The following is a 22,811-nucleotide window of genomic DNA, read 5'->3' as shown; positions in this document are numbered from 1 at the left end:
ACTTGAAGTTAATATATGATATAAAGCAGCTAATTAACCACGGTGGGATGAGCAGGAAGCAGGAGGTACAACTTACCATTTAAAGAATATACATCTTTCCTTGCTGCGTTAACACAGGGGCAAAAGTATACATCAAATAATCTTCTTTCAATAGGATATGTTGTTTTTTTTTCAGCTGGCAAACCTCCAAAAGAGGACGCTGTAAAACGGATGTGTTTTTTCAGCCCTTTTAAAAAACTGTTTTACATCTGTTTGTATGGAGACCTGACCACCTTTTCTGTTCTGCCTGAAACTGTGTTAATGTGAGCTGTTGTAGTGGTACTACGGGGGGGCTGGGGAGCATTTTGCACTTTCATGGTGGGACTACAGGGCAGTGATATGTATTAGGGGACAATCTGCAGAAAAATTGCACCACTTATCTGAAATGGTGCATTGTAAAAAGCTAGGAGATGTACCTGGAAGGTAAACAGGTTTTCACTTACTATATAATGTTCCACTAAGTATTTTAAAGCATGTTTTTAGTCATTTTAAAAATAAGCAAACTGCTGAGCAGATGGGGAAACTTATCCTATAACTATTTTTTCCTGTTTGTTTCTAGTTCCGAGATTATCCCCTAAAACACACAGGCCTAGGTCTCCAAGGCAGAGCAGCACTCCCACGGGACCAGCTCTGCCTTCTCCTCAGCCTGGTACTATTCCCGCTGAATCTGTTGCCATGCCTGTTCCAGCTGCCTCTCCTACACCTGCCAGCCCTGCATCCAACAGAGCAGTTACTCCTTCCAGTGAAGGTAAGTTACTCCCACTAGCTTGCAAACGCTCCCTTTCACTCATCCCTGACAATGGCTATAGAAGAGCAAAGCTGCTTTCTAAATGATAGGAAAACTTCTGATGTGTTTAATTTTACTGTGTAGTGAGACCCCTTACTCGTAGTGCTAGCTTTAAACTAAGGATGGAGAGAGGCTTTTGATAAGTATGTATGCTTAATTTCTTCTGCCCTTTAAGGAGTATGGGCTTACAGGTGTTTGACTTCATTGAGGACGTTTTTCAAACTGAGTGCCTGGCTGTTTTCTAATTTAAAGAAATGTAGGCCACTGGTTTCAAAGGATATTTTGAGAATAGTGAAAAGAAGGAGAGAGGGGGGGGAGACACATTCAAGAGCACAGTCAAATGTCTGAGAACTCTCAAATCTTTGTAGCGTTCTGCGTGAAGAGCTTGGATTATTGAAAATAATTTGCTCTCAGTTTGTAGATTTTTCAGCCTAGTTAAAGTTCTGTGTATGATGAGAGGGCTGTGTTTGTCTGGGACTTTCTCATTTGGTTTAAAGACAGTAGAGTGAGGAAGGGGGGAGAATAACCCTCCAGGCCCTAACCAGGTGTCAGAAAATGTGTAACTTAAGGTTTTTCTTTTGTAAGCTAAACATGGTTAAATCTCTCTTCTCCTTCTATCTTGCCATCTCTCTTGGGTCAGTTCGAGTTGTGTGTAAGAGAATAACTTTGGCAATTTCTTTTCTAGCTAAAGATACAAGGCTTCAGGACCAGAGGCAAAATTCTGCAACTGGAAACAAGGAGAATATAAAGCCAAGTGAGACTTCTCCTGTTTTTCCTAAACCTGAAAGCAAAGGTTTGTGTTAAAAGTTTTCATATATACTTGAGAAAAGCAGGAATTCCAAGCACTAAACCTGCCATATTGACTGATTTAGCGTTTTAAGGAAGACTTGGAGCAATCTGGCCTGCGACTTCTGTAGCGAAAATTCGGTCGTGCAGTTAGGAAGGGGCAGGCCTACAATTTGAAATGTTTTTCTTGACTCGTTTCATCGACACAAAGTGTAGAGCTGCTCATGTGAATGCTCTTTTTTTTCCTTCTCTCTCTCTCTCTTCCCCCCCCCCCCTTCCTTCTTTCTTTTTCCTGCTCACAAAGCTGCTTTTTAGCTGTCTTCAGACTGAATGGGTGTTTCTGCTTTGAGCTATGCTCACAATACTTCTGAGCGCCGTGGTCAGCATAGTTTTTTGCAACTGTACTGCTTCCTATTATGCCTTAATTTTGGCATTGTTTTTTCATTCAGTTCTCAAAAAAAATCTTTTCCTGTTGTTGAACTTAGAATCTTAGAATCATTTTGGTTGGAAAAGATCTTTAAGATCATTGAATCCAACTGTAAACCTAACCTTGATCAGTGTTTCACCTTTACTTGCTGTGTCTTGAAACGCTGGCATGTCGCATTTTGAGGGTTTTATCGCGTGCTGCTTTGTGTTCAGCTGAGTTCTGCAGTCCCTGCACCTCAGGGCTTCTGTCCTGGTGTGATTCGTTAGAGCTATAGATATGTCAGTTACGTAATGCTGTGGTTTCACAGAGTACTTTTGTGTGCTCATACACGTAGTTCATGGAATTACACCAAGCTACAGATGAAATGATATCACTGTATTTCATTTTTAGATATGCAGGCGTTACCTTTTTGCAGCCTTAGTAATGTGTAGGGGTTGTATGTAAGACTTGTGTTAAAAACACTTGGACAATGTTGGTCTTATGTTTGGCAGGTGTATCTCCAATTGTTTCAGAACATAGAAAACAGATTGATGATTTAAAGAAATTTAAGAATGACTTTAGGGTAAGTGTCTCTGTATATTAACTTAATGGTATCATAGTTCTAATGTGCATCCAGATTGTTTTAGTGACTTGAATACACTGAATGTGTTAGCAGGAAAACAGGTCCTTACTATTCATGCTTAATTTATGAAAATATCTGTAAGAACTCATGCTACATATTATAAAATCAATGCTGACTCTTGCTAGTACAATTGCCTAATACACGTAAATGTGCATATTGACTGGACACTGAAAATAGTACTTGAAACCTGTTTGATTGTTAGGTACAAATAATTAGCACATCTCACTCCATATGGAAGAGCTGTTTCAAAATTACATAAAGGGTTTTGCTGAGGAAAATTGAAGATGAATTCGTATTACTTATTTCCTGGTTATGATGGTTTATTACAGCAGATTAACTTTTCAAGTGTTACTCTTAAGTCACACAGGGGAGTGAGTCCAGAGGATTGTCTTAAGCTTTCCTGTCGCTTCCTAATCAACCTATAGGTCAGTTGAGTCGCCAAATAGCTTCTTTCACAGTGTAGGCTTAAGACATTTTCAGTGTTCATAGATGTCTTTTCTAGCAGAAATGGAAATGTATGTTTTAAAAGGTAATTTCCAGATGATTGAGGCCTATGGGACTGTATTTTACTCTGTGTATGTGATAGCATTAGGTTGTCTCTCCCTAGTTCTGTGTATCAATTTACTGAATATATTCTTTGGGGTTTTTTTTTCAGTTACAGTCAAGTTCCTCTTCAGATGCAGTGGATCAGCTGCTAAACAAAACCCGAGAAGGTGAAAAATCAAGAGATATAGTTAAAGAAAAGACAGAAACAAGCCCTAAAGAATCTATCGTAGAAACTGGCAGTAATACTAACTCTAACGGTGGCAGTAGCAAACCTAATAGTCCAAGTATTTCTCCTTCAATAAGTAATAGTTCTGAGCAAAAGCGAGGGCCTGAGGTAACTTCACAAGGTGTACAGACATCTGGGCCTGGAAGTAAACAAGATAAAGAGGATAAAGAGGAGAAGAAGGATACTTCTGAGTGAGTAATTATGCCTTTCAGAATAAGCACGTCTGTTATTAGCCTTTAGCCATTTGTAGAAAAAACTATTGTGAATGTGTAATATCTTACTGTTTATATGGGTGATACAAATTCTCTGTGTTACACAGAGGAGACAACAGCTGAAATGACTGCACTGAGAGTTACCTCGTGAGTCAGTGGCATTGCTGCATATAGAATTCTGGTCCTGTTGATGTCCTCCTAGATCTGATCCTAGATCCGTATCTAAATGCTTATTTAAATGTTTTCCTGGCTCACGTGAGCTGTAGTATCAACAGCAGGAGAACTTTTTTATAGACAAATGCAGTAAGAGTACTGTCAGCAAGAGTGGTTTTTTGCATGCCATTTGTTGTTTGAGTTCTCAACAACCTGACTCACAGATGGAAATGAGGTATTAAATCTCTTCTAATTTTTAATTGTTAGGGAGTTCTACAGATACGCTTGTAACAGAATAATGCTGAATGTAACTTTTTGTTCTTTGCGTTTAGGCAAGTTAGAAAATCAACACTTAATCCTAACGCAAAAGAGTTCAACCCTCGATCTTTTGCTCAAGTAAGTTATTTGATACTGTTTAACGTTGCCTTTGTGTAGTTCTTTATAAGTAAACCTTTCACTTGGAGAATAATCAAGCTAATCTTGCACACGCATTGCTGAACTCTGTTTGTAGCCGAAACCTTCTACTACACCAACCTCCCCTCGTCCGCAAGCTCAGCCTAGCCCCTCCATGGTGGGTCATCAGCAGCCAACCCCAGTGTACACTCAGCCTGTTTGTTTTGCACCAAATATGATGTATCCGGTTCCAGTGAGTCCAGGCGTGCAGGTAAAGTGCAGCGTATGCTCCAAACTCGTTAACGCTTTTCCAGTGATTGTCAGCAAGTTGGGGAGACTTAGGAGATCTGAGTTAACACAGTGAAATGATACAGCCTGTATTACTGTTGTAAATATAGGCACAATTACATTGTTGTTAACTTGTAGCTACGTAAATACTGACTTTTCCCAGTGGTCCCTCAACCTAGGTGTTCCAGTAGTCTCAAACACTTGTGAATTCCAGCAGTTCTTACTCATATTTATTGCTAAACTGTGCAGATTTCCTCCTCGGTCCTCCAAGCGTAGTCTTACTCTCTTAAGTTTTAAGCAACTGTTTCTTCATCCTTAGCTTCCAGCAGTGTCCCACTAGTTCCTGATTGTTGTAGGGATTACTAGGATTTCAAATCTAACTGTTGGAAAACAATCTGATTTAGTACATTGCTTGAAGTAGCAGTAGTATCATTACTTGACTGGTTATTGCAAACCATATGGTCTTAGTTGTTTGTACATGCAGACTTAATCACAGGAATCCAAGAAAATACCATAGGTTAGAGAGAGTTCACTAAACCATGTAACATAACAGAGTAAAACACATCAAAAGCTGAGTGGGGCCCCCACCCAGATGCGCACACTCACTTCTTAAAAGAATATCATAGCTTCAACTCCTCCTTCTCTTGCAGCCTTTGTATCCTATTCCCATGACGCCCATGCCAGTGAACCAAGCCAAGACATATAGAGCAGGTAAAGGTGAGAATAATACTGCCTGTTTGGTTCTTAGTCTGCATGCAGCATGAATAAATTACAAATGTTTGTGTGCTTTCTAATCCGTATTTGTTTGGTTTCCATTGATATTTTAAATGCTGTTTTTAATAAAGGGAAGTAAGTGGAAGTGCTAGTGCGTTTCTAGATAAACTAGTTCAGCCAAAACATGATAAGTTTGAGTAATGGGGAGTTGCTTGGTTTGGAATCTGATTTGACAAACGGGAAAACATCTCTGTTACTTGGAACGTCAGGGTAAGCTGTTCTCCTGTATTTTGTAAACGTTAACGGTTTTGTTTAAAGGGAACTTTCTGCACTGGTTTACAGCAGAGCCCTGAATGGTGCTTTAGTAGAGGGTTTTTTTGTCAACAAGCAAAAGCACAATTTCTTCCTTAAGAGTATGCTGTGCTACTCTTCCGGAAAGAACTTTCTGCTAGTTCCAGTTTGTTCTCTTGCATTCCTTCTGCAACAGTAACTGAACAGCTGGACTAACAATACCACATTCTTAACAAGTGACACCTGTGGCTGTGGAGGCGAGAACATGTGTGGCGAGATGCACTCTGTTCTGTGCAGTGCAGCGAGGGAGCCGAAAAATGGTGGTCTTGTTTTTACAGTCATGTTTCGGATAATGCTCTGATTCTACACAGTGCATGCTTTCTTGCAGTTTTACACAGTGGTTCACGATGATAGGTTCCAGTGCTGCAGCTCCAGTCACTGGAGGAGGAAATTGTTTAAAAGAGTTCTGCTGTTTAAAAAGAAACAAGTAGCCTTTATGAATGTAGGGAAGACAAAAACCTGCAATGTATTTCGAATTTGAAACACACTAACTTTACTGTGGCCAACCCATGAAATCTTCTGGTTGGTAACACTGATTGTTTTAATCAGAAATATATTGCTGCATGCTCACTTGCTGTGTGAGGCCGCTCTCCTAGTCTGAATTATTTTTTGAAGTTCTGTTGTTTTCTGCGTACCCATTCTGTATGCAGCATAGCCCTGAAGGAGCTGCGTGGGTTACAGTTCAGTGCCTTTACGTGGTTCGAGTTGCATCCTGTATTTACTTTTTTCTGTTGTCGATTTGCAGTGTAAATACAGTCATCACTGAGTGAATTTACTGACATCTTCGACATTTCCCTCCTTTCCTCTCTGTAAGGGGTCTGTTGCACACCGCAGTGGAGTTTACAGGTGCTTGAGTTAGCATAGTTACTAGTTGCAGTGTCACTGCAGCGAGCTGGAGCTCACTTTGAACTCTCATGCCCTGTCGCTCTGTAGGGAATTAGTTTGTTCTGAGTGCCTTGCTGCTGTGGTTCGGTTGGTCATCTTACCAGGATAGCTCAGGGCGTCCCACACTACAGTGCTCAGCTCTCTTAATCTTCCTTTCCTCTAATTATTCCTACTCCTTATATGTTGACTTGTCCCCTTCAGTGTTGACTGCGACCTAAAAGTTGCTTTCTGCTATCCTGAGGGGTAGCACAGAGCTTAAAATATGTGAAGACCTCAAATTGTGGCACGTGGAGACCTTTATTCTTAACTCCTCAGCCATAAGCACAAGTAATGTTAACAGACTCGGCTTTACAGTTGATGGAACAGTTGCTGAGTAGTAAATTAAGCCTTTTGAAGGGGATGGGATAAAATTTGATTAAAGTAGGTATCCTGATACAATCTTTCTCTTGTTACTGATTCTTACCAGGCTTTCTCTCCCTCCACCTTTCCTCCTTCCTTCACAAAAAAAGCAGGCCTGTGTTTGTGGCCATATGCACGGCTCAAAGGCAGTGACGAAAATCAAATGTTTCTTGGAGGAACTCCTTTCCGAGCCGTTCCTTTTTGATAGAGCTCAATATGTGGTTAAAGGCGAGGGGTGAGGATGTGCCACTTGGTCACACAGACGTCGTAATGTAACGCCTTTCAGGAAGACCGTCATTCTTCACCCTGTGTTTCTAATGTCAGGCACTCTTTGCTTTGTAGTACCAAATATGCCACAGCAACGGCAAGACCAACATCATCAGAGCACCATGATGCATCCTGCCTCAGCAGCAGGCCCTCCGATTGTAGCTACGCCACCTGCTTACTCAACACAATATGTTGCGTATAGTCCCCAGCAGTTTCCTAATCAGCCTCTTGTGCAGCATGTGCCACACTACCAGTCTCAGGTAAGAGTCCTTTTGGCGTACGTGGCAAGTCAAACCAGAAATAATTAAGTGGCTCAGTGCTAAATACCCTATTGTTTCCCATCACAAGAAGTCGGAACACTTTCTGTGTTCTAGAACATACTTGGTGGTGTTGTAATGGGGCTTCAAAGCCTGTAAGAAATTTTAAGGTCGGTTTAGAAGCTGGCATTTATTATTGATACTACCTTTTTAGCTCTTTGAAGAATTCCTTTCAGGTCATGGCCAGTTCATCTCCTACTTATGTGTTCTAAAAATAAACTATTTGATGTACTCCTCTTAATTCAAAGGCTTTTAAATATACATGTGTAGTTGGATAAATATATAATTGCATACATAAGCTTACTACATTATTAGAGTGGCAAAAATTAGATCTGCCAATGGCTTTTGTCAGTTTCTAGCCCACTGCAGAAAACGTCCTTACGTTTTTAGAAGCAATTGGGGTAATTGTGATAGTACGAAATCTCCAGTATCCTCTGCATTCGAGTAAGACCAAGCTATTACTGTTTTTAAGTACATAATTACTGGTTAGATGACACTAGTTTCTTGGTAATAGTCCTCCAATTAACTGTCTGTTTTCTTATTTCTGTTGAATGCAGCATCCTCATGTTTATAGCCCTGTAATACAGGGCAATGCTAGAATGATGGCACCACCAGCACACGCACAGCCTGGTTTAGTATCTTCTTCTGCAACACAGTATGGTGCGCATGAACAGACGCATGCTATGTATGGTAGGAAACGTTTTGTGTTATATGTAACTTTTTAAGTTCTTACGTTGTGCAGGGATGTATTTAATCTCAAGCTTCAAACGTGGGTATCACTCAGATTACACCAGTAAATGTGGTTTATGTTTCATAAGATGATGAGCAGAGCGTTGAAAACTGAGCCACCTGGTTAAAATGAAAACTCAAGTATGCTGATTTCAGTAGGATGCCAGTGACCAAGATGAAATTTCAACCTGGGAGCTGCTAAAGAATATCTGCTGAAAGAAGTTTGTTCAAGTTCTCTTGATGCTCTTGACACAACATCCCTTGATTGTTTCTTGATTATAATTAGGACTTGTTTTATTGCAAGGCTATGACCTCAGTTTCAAAACTTGACTTTAGTTCTGACAACTAGTGAAATGCTGTCTTTATGATACTACTAGCATTATTAACAGTGTGAACACTGCTGTTTAAGCAAAATAAAACATGTGTTGCTTACCTTTCTTTTTTGGTAAGTCAAGAATAAGTATACGAAACAGCTCATGTATTGCTCTGACTTTGACAGTTAGTCTCCAGCACTATCAGATGGGCATGTTTCACCTACAGTGAAGTGCTGAAAATGTGGGTTACCTTGTTACAAAGTAAAATGTGAAAGAACTTCTAAAGCGTTATAAATGTATGATAAATCAATGCCCAATTCAGAGGAAAAAAAACTCACTGCAAAACATGCTATTGAAAGAGGTAGAAACAAGGTTGCTAGAAGGCTTGGAAATTGTCATAAAATGTCAAAAACCAGCAGATGGTCTCTTGGAAACGTGGCATTTCAATACTTGTTATAGCATCTGAGGAAGACTTTTATTGGGTCACATATATTATTGACTTAGATTCTAATAAAAGATTTTCTGTACCTTTAGACATCTTTGTATGTTTTCCGGTGCTTAGTTTTACACTGCTAAACTTAATGTAAGTCCACGATGTGTCACGAAAACTTACAAGGCTAAGAATCCAAAGTTTAGTGTGAAATTAATTCTCATTTTAAAAAGTCTGTGTCTTACCCATCTGAAAACACCCTGTCAGATCTCTGCAGTGGTATGGTAACATAGCTAAGAAAAAAATAAGAGAGAGAAACCTCTTTTGACACTTGGAGGAAGAACGTTTCAGCTCGTTTGTGCTGAAGCTGAAATGGAAGTTACTTGTAGAGATTAAGTCTTTCACAGGTCCTTGCTAATTGTATTACTTTGATCTTTTCAACTCTTGTGCTTGAGGTGTCCATGTAAACAGATCTTCTGTTTGCTTTTTCATTAGATTAAATAGAATTCCCATAAAGTGAATGATCAAAGGCTTTCAGACCTTTATTGGCGAAAACTCTCCTCTCAAATCCTGATTAAAATAAAACCAAACATGAGATAATCTGAGATTTGATTCAGAATGATTGCATGTGACTTCCTAGCAATTTCCCATTGTGCACCATCCTTATCTTCTGTAACCAGTGGGTTCAACAGCATTGAAGTACGAGCCCATTCCCTTGGTTGGCTTTGATCAGATGTCTGAATAGTTTTTTCACTGATACTCTAGCTTAACAACTGTTAGATCTCAATTTGTGTTGGTTTTGCAGCTTGTCTGTTGTAGGTATCTGACTACCTACCAGTGCAAACAACTGAGTTGGGTCAAACTTGAGAATTCTTTGGTATTTCCTGCCATGGAATTAAATATTACTTTTCCAAGAGCACCTAATTTAACAGAAATGGCATGTCCTCCCGTGTTCTTTCAAGTAGCTACTTGGTGACTCTTCTAAATATTCTCCTGCCTTCCCAATAGATGATCAAGTGCTTGGAATTCTTGTTCTTGAAACCATTCAACCCAGGTGGATCATGAACTCTGTATGAGACACTTTTTTGAGTATGTTCTTGCCACGTGCAGGTGCGTTTATTGCCTAGTGAGCATGAATTGGCTCAAACGTGCCCTTAGCCTACAAGGTTTAGTTAGCTACACATGAAGTGACTTCTGATGTAGCACAGCACTGTCTCAATTCAGATTTTTGCAAGCCTTCCATGTATTGAGTGCTCCAAGACCTTGCCTAGACAGATCGTGTTTCCTCAGAACGTGTCCCTCTGTAACACATTGGGCTTCAGCTTCCGTTTGTCGATACGGGAACGCTTGGGAAAAACGTAGGCATGCCTAAGGTGACAAACATAAGCTGCTTATGGAGTACATTGCTAAAAGAACAACGTGCTGGAATCATTCACATCTGACTGAGTGGCTATAAGGAAGTATCCATAACTTACGTTCTGTGTTTTGGGAGTCTTAAGTTTACCCACAGTATTTCTAAACTAAATATACCAATGCACTTCGATTCTGGGCCTCTCTTAAAACTAGTTTGAAAGTACAGAGTAACAACTTCCTGAGAAACAACAACCACTGCTGCTTTTGATTTCTGGAGCACTTGCTCAAACAAGTTCTCAGGTTTCCTTTTGGCTCTTTAAAATTGGAATCTGATTTAAAAAAAAATAAAAATCTTTTTAATTTTTTTTTTTTTCCTCAGTTGATATCAGGATTCAGTGAGTTATAGTGCCCTTTTATCTCTCAGGGTACTAGTGCTTTCTTTGAGATAATTCTTGCAAAATTTACTCAATTTTTTTCCTGCATATGTGGTAGAGAGAAGATGTCTGCAAGGACAGCCGCACTGAGAGACGGGGGTTGGGGGGCACTGCTTATGAAGTTTTCTTAAGGTGTGAAATGTTTTCTGGTGAAATCTGAAACTTCTCTTCACTAATGGTTTGGGACAAGTCGAAAGTCTGTGGCAAGTAGTAACTGCCTGCAAGAGAAGTGCCCGTTCATCCATTAAGTGAACCACCCTTGCTGCCAAAAGTTTGGGTTTTGTTTTCCTTCCTGTCTCGTGAAGAGATAGCTGAATCCAGAATATGTGCGGTGACCAACACTTGTTGATAAGCACTCCTCCATTTTAAAGAAAAGTATTTTTGTCTAATGCTGTTTACTGGGATGTTTCTACACTTCTGGGATTTGCTTGCCAGTCGGTACAGTGTCCTGTTTCTGTTTCACAACCTGCTGTTGACAAGAGCTCAAGAGAAGCAAAGCAGCTGAGCTGCGTGGTCACCAGTAGACCCATCTAAATGTGTGACAGAGGAGTGTTTAAATCACTGGGTTTTTCCCCTCAAAACACAATTGGGAAGGACAATGTTCAAGCAAATATCTTTCTTCCTGTCTACCAGCCAGACGATAAAAACGTCTATTGCACACTTCAGCTCGTAACTTCTGGAGACGTGAGCCACTTAGATGCCCTTACCAAGGGAAGTGTGAAGTGCAGGCACTGCTGCAGCAGGGCAGTGCTCGTGCCTCTGGCTGCCACACGCACGTGCCTGAACGCGGAGTTGTCGCTCTTGCCCTCCCGCACCTCTGGGTTTCAGAACACACCGTCTGTCTGGGAAGTGTTGGCTCTGCGTGATCTCCCCAGTACCAGTGGCGTTGGGCTGGTAGAGCTTGGTGGCCACGGCTTGCAGTTGGACTGCTTGGTCTGTGTCGTACAAAGACCTAAACTCGTCTTGTGCTGTTAGCAGAAAATTCAGTTACCCAAGTAGAGGGTGGATGTGTTCGTTCCTGTGACAATGCACTTGTGTTAGTTTTACCACGGAGCTGAATTGCCTGTTTTTTCAGATAACTGGGTCCTCTGCAAAACTTTTGTGTTTAAAACCTGTGTAAAACCAGACCTTGGTTTTATACAGATGCATTTCCTGTTTTTTGTGCTCTCATTCCTGTCCCCGCTCTCCCCTTCCCTTTTCCCCTCCTGCATATGTTTTACTGGTCTGGTGTTGTCTCTAACTTTATCTGGTTTCTGTCTCAGCAGTAGAGTAAATTCTATTACCCTGATAGTGCAATGGTGGATATAATGTAAACTTCAGAGGATTCTCCAGGGACTAAGAGTGAACCAGTCACCAAAGGTGTCTTGGAACTGTTAAGAATGACAGTGATATAGCTGAAAAAGCAAGGGGCCAGTTTCTGTTTTAATGTAATTACATTTTAACCTTCTTATTACAGTGGACTGTAATAGACCATTAATTGACATAAAGTATATTTTGGTGTTAATTAAGAACTGGAGGCCTCAGTGTCACAGTTTAGAAGGAAGGTTTACCTGAGACTTGTGTTGTTGCATCTCCACTCATTTGTAAAACTAAATATCCAGATCTAATAGCACCTAAGTAAATAAAAATATCTGCATGGTTCTACAATCTTAAGAAAAAAAAAAAAAAGAAACAAAAATGATGCTGACCTTTCCAGAAGACGGGAAGTATGCACGTGGCAAGAGGCTAATTTACCTTTCTATTTCCCAAATTCAGCATGTCCCAAAATACCATACAGCAAGGAGACAGGCCCTTCTTTCTACTTTGCCAGTGAGTTGGGTTTTTTGTACTAATTTTGATTGTACAGAAAAGCACTTTCTAAAGAACAGATGTTAAAGGAATGGGACGTGTTGAGGGAACAAGTTTCCTTGCACCAAACCAGTATGTGGAAAACGCAGGAAGGTTCCTTTCCATGGACAGGGGAGTGAAGCTGTTCAACAGATTTACGTGACCACAGGAAGCTGATTTGTCAGTCTTTGAAAATGTATTTTGCATGCCGAGTAATCTCTGACTTTACTACCCAGTCTTTTCATCTGCAGCCAGAAGTGAGCGCACGTGGATGGCCTCTGCTTAAAACCTAGGTGACCTGCCTCACTCCCTTTCTTTCGTGGCCCAAACGGGATTTTAAAACTCGGCAAGTTCATCTGCTTCCTCAAACGAGAAGTATCTCGTGCCACATCTCTTCAAAAAGCTGTGGCTCAGGTTCTGAGCCCCTGGGAGGAACTAACTTGAGTTGCAGCTGAGGTGAGGGAAGCTTTCAGTAGAGTTACTTTGGTGGCACTGAAGGAAAGCAGTTGTCCTTATTCTGAAGAGAGCGACTAGATGAGGGCTTCTTGCCGGTGCGTAGCATCGGATGCGTCCTCCTTGGCTGATCAACGATACCAGTTACGCTCCCTGGCTCCTGTGCTCCTGTGTGGCGTTGCCCAAGCTGGTGACTCTCCATCAGTGTAGGTGATGGGAGAGGGGGGCTGATGTTCTCCATGCTCTCAGTACACAACAGCTAATACAGACTTCAGTTGCATGAGTGTACAGGGAAAGGCGGATAACTGGAAAACACTGCCTCGTATCTTGGTGTTCAGAGCACTTAGAGGAAGCTGGTTTTGGGGGGGTTGCAGGATGAACCGTAGTTGTCACCGAAGACACGAGAAAGGAGGACAGCAGTTTCAGAGTATTTTCAAACATGCTTCTGTCCTGCAGCAGGACTTCTCGTCGTATCTTTTTCCAATCCACGTAGCCTGTGCCAGGCACTCTTCTGGAGTTTTTTGGGGGTTAGCTCATACAAAAGGGATGTGAGAAAGACCACTTGTTCTCCAAAAAAAACCTCCTCTGGAACAGACTCCCTGTGTTTCATGTACAGAAATGGTTCTGTGTGAACTAGTGGTGTGGGATGCTGACCTGTCCTGTTTTCATGCGTCTTGGTTTGGTGCACTGAAATAACTTTAATAAGCTCGTTCCTTTCGTGGATGATCTTTTAAGTGGAGTCCACTCTACCTGTGTAAAATGACTTCTTTAAATGTTTGTATTATGAAAGAAACATTTGCTATTTCTTTGCTTCCTACCATTCAGGTCTTTTAAATGTAGTTATCCTCACCATCTTACTGGCTCTGGCAATAGTTTTGAAGTTTGTTCGCTGGTCAGTTCTCGAAAATAGGCTCTTCAGTGCATCTTGGGACGATGACCAACGATGACCACCATTGGCAGCATTGAAATTCCTACCAGGGAAAATATGAAATTACATCATATGGGTTTTGCCTCTACCCTTGTAGCTGGGAGTTCTGCTTGATTTCTGCTGCTCTGACCTCTTTTGATTTCAGCTCCTTCTGTGGGTTTGGTGGCTGACTCCTACTTGTTTGCCTCGGAAAAATGGCTTCCGCTTTTGTAGAGTCGAATTCAGTAATTCGATCCGTCTGATGCTTTGCTCACTTAATTCCTGAATCATTATCTTCACTGTGTATCCCTGCAAGGTTAGTGTGGTTCCATGTTACCTGTTAGGAAACACCTTGATGAAGAAGATGCTGAAGGGAAGCAGCTTAGCCCAGGGAGTGTTTCTTGGGGAGAGGAACGTAAGGCTTAAAGGGTGTAAAACAGTGTATTTCTGTTGGAATGAGCTCAGGTTACTCACAGCAAGGAGACACACAGAGCTGTTTTGTCCTTTCCTAGAGCTTTCTCAGCACTTTCTTGGGTACTAGATGGCCATTTGGAAAATTTCCAAAGAACTGACAATGGGGGAAAATGTTGGATAATTGGCGATATATATATTTTTTTTTTCCCCTACCTCCTGTCTTACCTTGTTTGCTATTTGGTAAGTGCAGTGAGCTGTTTCGATGAACAGGCAAAAAAATCTTGAAAAAGTCACAGTGAAAGTGCTTTAATTATGGCTAAGCAGGTGAATTTCTTGTGACTGTTTTGCAAGAAAAGTGTCTCACAGCTTTCATTGGTTCGTCAGGAACTATTAATTGCACTAGCTAAACATGGAAAACCTCGGACATTTCTGGAGTTGAAGTTTGAACTCTGGGTTTGAATTAACAAAGATCTGTGCACGTATTTTAGACTTGGCTGCCACTCGTCCTGCACCGTTCCTGATTTGTCTGCAGCATCTGTACAGGATTTAGATAAGTGTCCACGTAACTTTTAATCACTATTAAAACATAATTTGCAGCAGCATCTGAACTAGTTTTAACCAGACTTAGGGAGCTTACTAGAGTAATTTGTTAAAGACAAAATGGGGGAGAGGAGAAGCTGGGCAAATGCAAATTCTTCAGTATAAAAAAATCTGGTACTTTAAATGCAAAGCTACGGATAAGAGATATTAGAAGGTTATGGAAGAGCTGCTACTATGACAAAAGCTTGATGCTCCCCTCACTTCTGTATCTGTTCTTTACGGTACTATTCCTCGGTTTAACTGGTTTCTTGAGAGAAATTCTTCATTGTGAAGTTTCATTGTATAATGTGTCTGCTTCAGAAAAACTTAGTTTCTTTTTCTCTCAGCTATAAAGAAATGAAGGATGAATTGCACAAGTGGTTTAAGGGAGTACCACGTTATTTCGGGGCTCTTAACAAGTAATGTGACAGGATATGGGAAGCCTTGAATATCTTACAACTTGGAATTAATTTTCATATACATTTTAAGACCTCTAGAAAGGAGTTGAAGTTAATTTGTAGTCGTTTGTGCCAGCTCTGCGGCTGAGGAAGGTTTGCCCTTTGGCAAACAAGTCAATCCCACCATGTATTTATTTACATTATTTTGTCAGAGATCTTCTGGCCTTTTTCAGTGTTGTATAATAATGAGGTTGAGAAATTTTCCTACAGTAGGAAACCGTAAACTCCATATAAAAATGATTGGTGTTTCCATTGATAATTTTCATGTGATCCATGTCAGAAGGAGCGGTGGCTGAAAGTCAAGTAGAAGCGCGGTTGAGATGCTGCTGCAAAATGAATTTTAGTAGTGATATGAAAGAAAAAAAGACTTTTTTTGCGTTTGAAAGTGTAACAAAGTGCTGTGGCAGAAGATGCTGGTAGTTTTGCCAGTGTGCATAGAAAATACCAAAGTGTTTTCAAAACCTGTCAATCAGAAATGCTCGTAGTGTACGAGGATGCTCGTGCTTAAGTACACACACGAGTTAGGATCAGCTCAAACTGCAGGAGTTTAGGGTTACAAATGAAGTTCATCTGCATTAATAGCCTGAAACTGTAGTGCACATCACTGTTGGACCGTTTGCTCTTACTAGAGCTTTCCAGACAGCAGGGCGGGATGAAGTTAAATGTGCTGGGCAGTTATTTTACATAGGAGACGCCTTCATGGGGGCCTGTACAGGGGAGAAAAATCTCCATATACTGTCTAGATGTGTTCTACTGAGTTTGACTGTTTTAGAACTAGTATTTCTAAGCTGTATAGCAAACCAAGCTGGAGGCAAACAAGTATTTGCATGGGGTAGCAGCGTGCCAGGGCTGGTTGGCAGGGCACGGTGGGGTTGCTGTCCTTTTGAGACTCGCCTGTGCCGAGTGGCGTTGTGCTTTCAGACGTTTTCACCACCCGTTTTGTCTTTCATCCTTTATATACACTCAGGCAGTTCTCTGGATTCATGAACTTGCTGCCCAGCACAGTGAAACTCTCAGAAGTCCCAGTGAACAGTGAATTGTGAAAGTGAGATAACGCTCCTCAGTAGTTGTGAATGCACAGGTGATCCCAGCGTAACAGTTGCACTGCAAGTCTCTCCCTGTGCCCTGCTTTCCAGGTTTGTTAGTTAGGGCAGGAAAACACCAGCAGAAAACCTGCATGGATTCTGCAGACGGGCACTTCACTGGCCATCAAATTCTCACGTAATACAAACCCCATTAAAAACCGCTGTAACCCGGTAGATAGTTAAGCAGTAATTAACTTGTCAGAACAACAAAAAGGTACCGGAACAAATAAGGAACAACTGCAGGGAACAGATCCAGGAGCAGGTTGATAGTTTGCTTGGACTGTTTGTCTTTTAGCAGTGTTGTCAGCGAAACTGGCCTCCATCTTGACAAGCTGTGACGTTGGAGAGAGTCGTGCGCGTTGTCACGTGCAGAAGCGTAGTTGCAAACTGCGGACTGGTCGTTGCACGAGTTCTGGAAGCAATAGAAGGGAACAGGCAAAGCATCTTCATTTTCTTAGGGTCTCGCTTTCTGGCTGCGTGCTCTGTGTTTAGAGGAAGACTTGCTGTCATTATGGCTTTTCATACTTTCTTAGGTTCCCTCAGAAGTGGAAAAAAAAGACTATTTAGCGTGGCTCGTTGTGAAGCGGAACAGGACAGGACTCCTCAAGGATGGATTTCTTTTTTTTTCATAATTAGTTTGTTGTTGGAGACTGTTATGGCTGTAGCAACAGATGTGGTTTCACTGGTGCAAAAGTTCTGTTGTGCAGTTTTTTTCCTTTTTTAGAATTTCATACCTTATTTGCTACCGTTTCAAGGAATTCAGAATTTCATGGCAGTGTTGAGAAGCTCACAGAACAGTGGTGATCCAGAAAAGACTCCCTTGAGAGGATAGTTAAGATACGTTATTTTAGTACAAGATACTGACTTCAGCAAAAATTTGATGCTCAAGCAGCCTCTGTTTTCTCAGCCATTATGTATATACTGTGTGTCCCTATAGCTCCGAAGCATCCGTGCAGTGTGTGTACTTCACGCTGACTGTGCTGTGAGCAATTTCCAGAAGAGTAGCATGGTGAGGTTAGCCAGGTATAAGGCCAAAGAATTTTTTGGATGGTGGAAATAAAAATGGCTTGTAACACCTTTGCAAAGTATATTTCAGGAAAAACTAAATTGTATGAAAATGATAAATCTGATATTTTAAACTGGTCTGTTTGACAAAACAAAGATGAAATACTGCTTTTTTCTATGTACTATCTGTTACATTGTCAAACTAGGGAAGATGCACTGTCTAATTATGGTTATTTATAGACTTTCCTGCAAAACCAAACTACACAAAAGCAAGGTAAGATACTCAGCTATTTGCAAGATAATTTTTTTTTTTTTTAGAAGGGGGAGGGAATATTTTTACAGTATGTTTGAGATATAGCGAAATCTTCAAATGCAGGTGGTGACTTGATAAGGTGCATGCTCTGTATCTGTTGTTAAATGGTCTTCTTTTTCATCCTAGTTTCCACTGGCTCACTTGCTCAGCAGTATGCCCACCCTAATGCTACCCTGCATCCGCATCCTCCGCATCCTCAGCCTTCTGCCACACCAACTGGCCAGCAGCAAAGCCAACATGCTGGAAGCCACCCTGCTCCTAGCCCCGTGCAGGTAACAACTCGAGAGAGTGAATGTCTTTAAATTGTAATTAGCACGCTCTTCTGGAAGGAATTGCATCAGTTTGATGCTTGACATGAATTTATTGATTTCTTTGAGAGAAAAACGGTGAGATGGAGCAGTGGCCCAAACGAACTACGTGTGGCAGATCTCATACAGGAGTTGTGTAGATTCCCCTCGGTATTCTGGAAGGAAGGAAGGAAGTAGAGCTATATAACTTAAGCTTTCTCTCCTTGCAGTGGCTAGGACTCAAAGGTGGTAGGCTCATGACATCGTTTGTTAGATAAGCTAGCGTGGAAACTTGTGGCAGTCGTTTTCCTTAGTAAGGACCCATGTCAGAGTCCAACCATTCCTTTCTCCCTCTTCACAGGGGATGAGGTATAGCTTGTTTCCATGTTGCGATTAAAAAGGATCATAATTTTGTCAGAGCTTTAATATGAATGGAGTTAAAACTGGAAATAGCAGATAAATGCTGAGAAGCGTTTGACTGTGTTGCATCAAAGACAAGCAGATGAAAACAAAATAGGCCTTGTGATAGTGCTGCATGCCTTAGTCACCTACTGGTAATAACTTTGGGCTGCCACGTGCAGCTGTGAAGTGTATCCAGCCCCACGTTTGCAGGGTCTCCGTGTTTTTACCTGTCAGTCTAGGTTCCATTTTCCAGGATCCTGCTCACATGACTTTATAGTGCAAGGAGAAGATGAGCCTGGTGGAACTGAAACGAGTTTCCTCGTGACCATAGGTGTGGTGATCCTTAGATTCACCAGTTAAAAGGTTCACTGTCGAGAGTGGTTTTGCAAACCTTTCTTACACTAGTTTACAGAAGAAACGTGTCTCGCTTCTAGACCATAACCTAAGTGATCTTCTGTCTTTTTTTGCAGCATCATCAGCACCAGGCTGCTCAGGCACTCCACCTGGCAAACCCACAGCAGCAGTCAGCAATTTACCACGCGGGTCTAGCTCCAACCCCACCTTCCATGACGCCAGGCTCCAATACGCAGTCTCCACAAAATAGTTTTCCTACAGCACAACAAACAGTCTTCACCATTCATCCCTCCCATGTTCAACCTGCATATACCAATCCGCCACACATGGCCCATGTCCCCCAGGTAAACACAGTTTAACAACCTTCAAGACTAAATGTCTTAATGCCACAAAAGTTAGGACAGTCGGGCCTGCTGAAGTGATTTCCATACTGTCACCTCTCAGCACAGATTACCTGTTGTGTTATTTAGGTTTCTGTCTGTACATTGCTTTTATTTAGAATTTTACAAGATACTTGGACCTCAGCTTCTAACACCCAGTGCATCTACAACTGTAGTTTAATGAAGACATCTTAAGGTGGCACTGCTACTGAAAGAAATTGAGCTCTCTTCCCAGTTCCCGGCTCCCATCTTTGTCCTGCCCCACCATTCTGCTCACAGAACTGTTTGGCCATGCAGCAAACCAGACTGGGGACATGATTCAGCTGAAGTGTGCCTTCCCTGCCCCCGTTTTAGGCTAATTCTCAGTCAAATCAGTTCACTACTCAGGTTCACTGCATGAGCACAGGAAGAGCTGGCATACAGAAAGGTCGGAGGTGAGAGCTGAGTGGAGGAAGGCTGAATTGCTGCTTTGGGTGGCAGTTTTAGGCTCTGCATTGTAGTCAAATTTTACAAATACATCCAATAAAGGATATTACATAGGATTACTAGGGAGTGGCAAGGCACTGCAGTGGCAGATAGGTGAGATTCAGTTCAGATGACTGCAAGACAATCCTTGCTGAAAGAAAACTCTGTGTGTGTGCGTGCGTGTGTCTGTGCGTGGTTCTAAATGACCTGCTTAGGCAGGAGATCCTCGATGGTCGTTGGGCAACTTAACAACAGTCCTTGCTTCAGGATCAGAAACCCACTTCTCTTAACTGCTCTCTTGTGGTCAACTCACTGAAAAAAGGATTTGGGGAAGGGAAGCACATGCTTGATTAATCAAGAGCTCTGCGTAAAGCAGAGTTACAAGGATTTTCTGGTGTTTACTAAATCTCATGGATTTAGTGTGCTTTGTCAAGGAACGGACAATTAATCAGTAATTTGCCTGCCCAGTTTCTTCTGCAGTCCAAGTACTTGGTGTCTGGCTTATGCCTTCTCGTGCAGGTTAACAATAGTTTGGGATATCGTGGACTAACTGTAATGAGGGAGGTTAGTCTAATAGGTGTCCAGTCCCGTGCAGAATTCTGATAAAATCTTTGCTTTGGTCCCTGGGACAGTCAGTTAAGCCAATGAATTAGTAGTTATTTAGGAATTGTTTTACTGATGTTGAGTTTTTAGCTTTTTTATTCTGTTAGGCTTTTAATTTCTCTGCTTTTTCTACTGTGGGAGGATAAGGAGAGGATGTTTAAACTTGACCACTCCTGTGGCATCTTGCCATGTCCTCCCGGGCTCTGGTTTCTGCCAGAAACAAGATATTTGCTCCGCTCTGGTGTGATGGCACTGGTGTGAACGCCGAGGTTGCAGAGCTTCTCGGGGGTGCCTTGCAGGCAGCCCTTCAGAAGGGTCTCCTGGGAAGCTCCTGCTTCAGTGCCGTGCCTCGAAACATGAAACGTGTTTGGTTTAAGGTCAGCTCCGAGGTGAAACTGTACGTGAGATGTGCCGTACACGTCACGGCCAGGCCCGTGCCCGCGCTGCAGGATGCCACCGTCGCCTGCCTTTCTGTGTGCCAAGCACTTAAGAAGCAAACTTTGAGTCAGAACTGACTGCTCAGTCAGGAGTTTTTAGCAATCACAGGCAAAGCCTGCTTCACCCTTGATTTTTGACTTGGGCAGTCTCTTCTGCTTTAATTTTTTTAGGAGAAAACTACAATCTGTAATCCGTGATACTTATACCAAACTAACGGACTTTTCGAAATGAAGTAGTTCCCTCAGAAATATCTGATGAAGGAATAACTACAGTTCTGTAAGAGTTTTTAAATGCATGTAATTATTCCATTGTGGGGAAACTAATCACTGGATTTAATAGTTTCCTAGCAGCCTCATTTCCAACTTCTGAACACAATTCTGAAATACCATGGAATAGGAATTTTAGGTAGGCTAACACAGGGGATCAGTTGAATTTCCCTTTAGGTTATCGGGTGAATCTTGAGCTGTTAAACATCTCACTTGGGAAACCGTACTTCAAAATTCATTACAGAGTACTGTCAGCTGCCAATTTGCAAAGCGTTTGAGCCACAGCAGAAAATTTTTATCCAGTGTGTGTATTGAATACGACTCCTATATGAATAGCTGTTTTATAGTGATGGCTGCTGTAATAGCATGTTTGTCAAAGTAAAAATGGTGCTGATCCTGAAAGGTATTTCTGTTTCACAGCCTTATCTTCCAAGCCTTTTTTAGAGCGAGAGTGAGATTTGAATTGCAGTTCCTGCCTTTAAAGGCTTCTCGAGTGCTACTAATACAGTGCAAGTCTGATAAAGAGTTTGAGGAATGTCTGTGATGAGTCAAGTAACCCTTTTGTCTTTAAGAAATAAAATTATAGCCACTACCTGCTATCTGTCTTTACTGGCATGTGAAACTTGTGAAGCTGCAGTTACTGCACCGTAGTGCTCTGTTAATGGGATATGGTAGAAGGACAAAGCAAACCTTAGATAGAAATGCTTTTTTTTTTTTTTGTAAGAGAAACCCACTGAGAGCTCTGAGAGTTCCTTTGTTTTGTGCTTTTAAGAAACTAGTGTTTACTAGCTTTTTCAACCAAAAAAAACGACGACCTCTAGAGTCATGAACTGCCCAGAGAAGCCAACTGACAAGTTACTGAATTTGTTTGCCAGAAGGTGATCAGCCATCGTAAAGATTAATCTCCTTTTTCCGCCGAGACTTAACTATGATTGCTTAGATTACACAAGGACCTTAGCTGTGATGAGCTTAGCTGGAAACAGAACAAAGCTGACCTAACAGTATAAAGGGATGAAATCACTCATCCTAGAGTGATTGCGTAGATGAACGATACCGTGGGCACAGGTCACTGGAGAGAGTGGTTTCGAGGACAGGGAGCCGTGAAGGAAGGTTGGAGCTGAGCTGTGAGCAGCTGAGGAAGGAATGAAGGGATGCCCGGCTCCCAGCGCCTGTGCAGTTCGTATCCGTACCCGGTGCATCCTCTGCATAGGAAGTGCTTTGATCTCGGTTACAACAATGCTGTTTTGAAGATTTGTTGCTGAGGTGTTTTGGTTTTGTTTTTAAAATATCCCACTGTTTTGATGCTGGCAGTTTCTCCCAAATGGCTAAAACTGAGACTGTAACTCAGAGCCAGCATTAAGGATTTGAGCCCTTTTTTCTGTTGTGTTTTTTTTTTTTGTTAGTTATTATTTTTGTGTTAAGATGTCTGACTTAATCCCTATAGCTAATCTAGTTAAAAACAGAGTAAATCTCTGGATTTACTGGTACAGCTGGAGAAAACTTGCCAGTCATGTGGCCGGGAGTGATGCCTCCTTGTGACCATTGTACTAAAGAGCTCTTTGTTTCAGGCTCATGTACAGTCAGGAATGGTTCCTTCTCACCCAACTGCCCATGCTCCAATGATGCTAATGACGACACAGCCACCTGGTGGTCCCCAAGCCGCCATCGCTCAAAGTGCACTACAGCCCATTCCAGTCTCGACAACAACACATTTCCCCTATATGACGCACCCTTCAGGTGAGGAGTGTGTGCCCGGGAGACCTGCACCTTAACTGAGCCAGGTCGTGGGAGCGAGGAGAAAACTGGTGTCAACCAGATTTGGGGAAAAGAACAAACAAAACAAATTAAACCAACCAAAAGAAAAAAAAAAAAAAAAAAAAAGCCAAAAGCACGATGTCCTCGT

General features: G+C 41.7%; 1 protein-coding gene across 7 annotated transcripts in view; it reads left to right on the top strand.

The window, feature by feature from the left end:
• ATXN2 (ataxin 2) overlaps nt 1–22,811 on the top strand; it is a 51,287-nt gene extending 28,476 nt beyond the window's left edge. For 4 of the 7 annotated variants that reach the window (XM_086623488.1, XM_086623491.1, XM_086623490.1 and 1 more), the window contains 12 exons: nt 599–787; nt 1,512–1,619; nt 2,531–2,601; nt 3,317–3,624; nt 4,131–4,194; nt 4,310–4,462; nt 5,130–5,196; nt 7,171–7,355; nt 7,970–8,102; nt 17,840–17,985; nt 18,873–19,100; nt 22,477–22,811. In XM_086623488.1, coding sequence (XP_086479614.1) covers nt 599–787; nt 1,512–1,619; nt 2,531–2,601; nt 3,317–3,624; nt 4,131–4,194; nt 4,310–4,462; nt 5,130–5,196; nt 7,171–7,355; nt 7,970–8,102; nt 17,840–17,985; nt 18,873–19,100; nt 22,477–22,680 — 1,856 coding nt within the window. In that variant the 3' untranslated portion in view covers nt 22,681–22,811. Of the gene's footprint in view, nt 1–598; nt 788–1,511; nt 1,620–2,530; nt 2,602–3,316; nt 3,625–4,130; nt 4,195–4,309; nt 4,463–5,129; nt 5,197–7,170; nt 7,356–7,969; nt 8,103–12,427; nt 12,482–17,839; nt 17,986–18,872 lie in introns of all 7 variants that reach the window. The other 3 variants (XM_086623486.1, XM_086623487.1, XM_086623492.1) reach the window with 2 other exon arrangements.

Source organism: Tauraco erythrolophus, chromosome 19 (genome assembly GCF_009769465.1).
Source record: "Tauraco erythrolophus isolate bTauEry1 chromosome 19, bTauEry1.pri, whole genome shotgun sequence".
In the NCBI taxonomy this organism is placed as follows: domain Eukaryota; kingdom Metazoa; phylum Chordata; class Aves; order Musophagiformes; family Musophagidae; genus Tauraco; species Tauraco erythrolophus.
The sequence above is the reverse complement of the archived record's forward strand: the minus strand, read 5'-3'. Positions and strand labels throughout refer to the sequence as shown.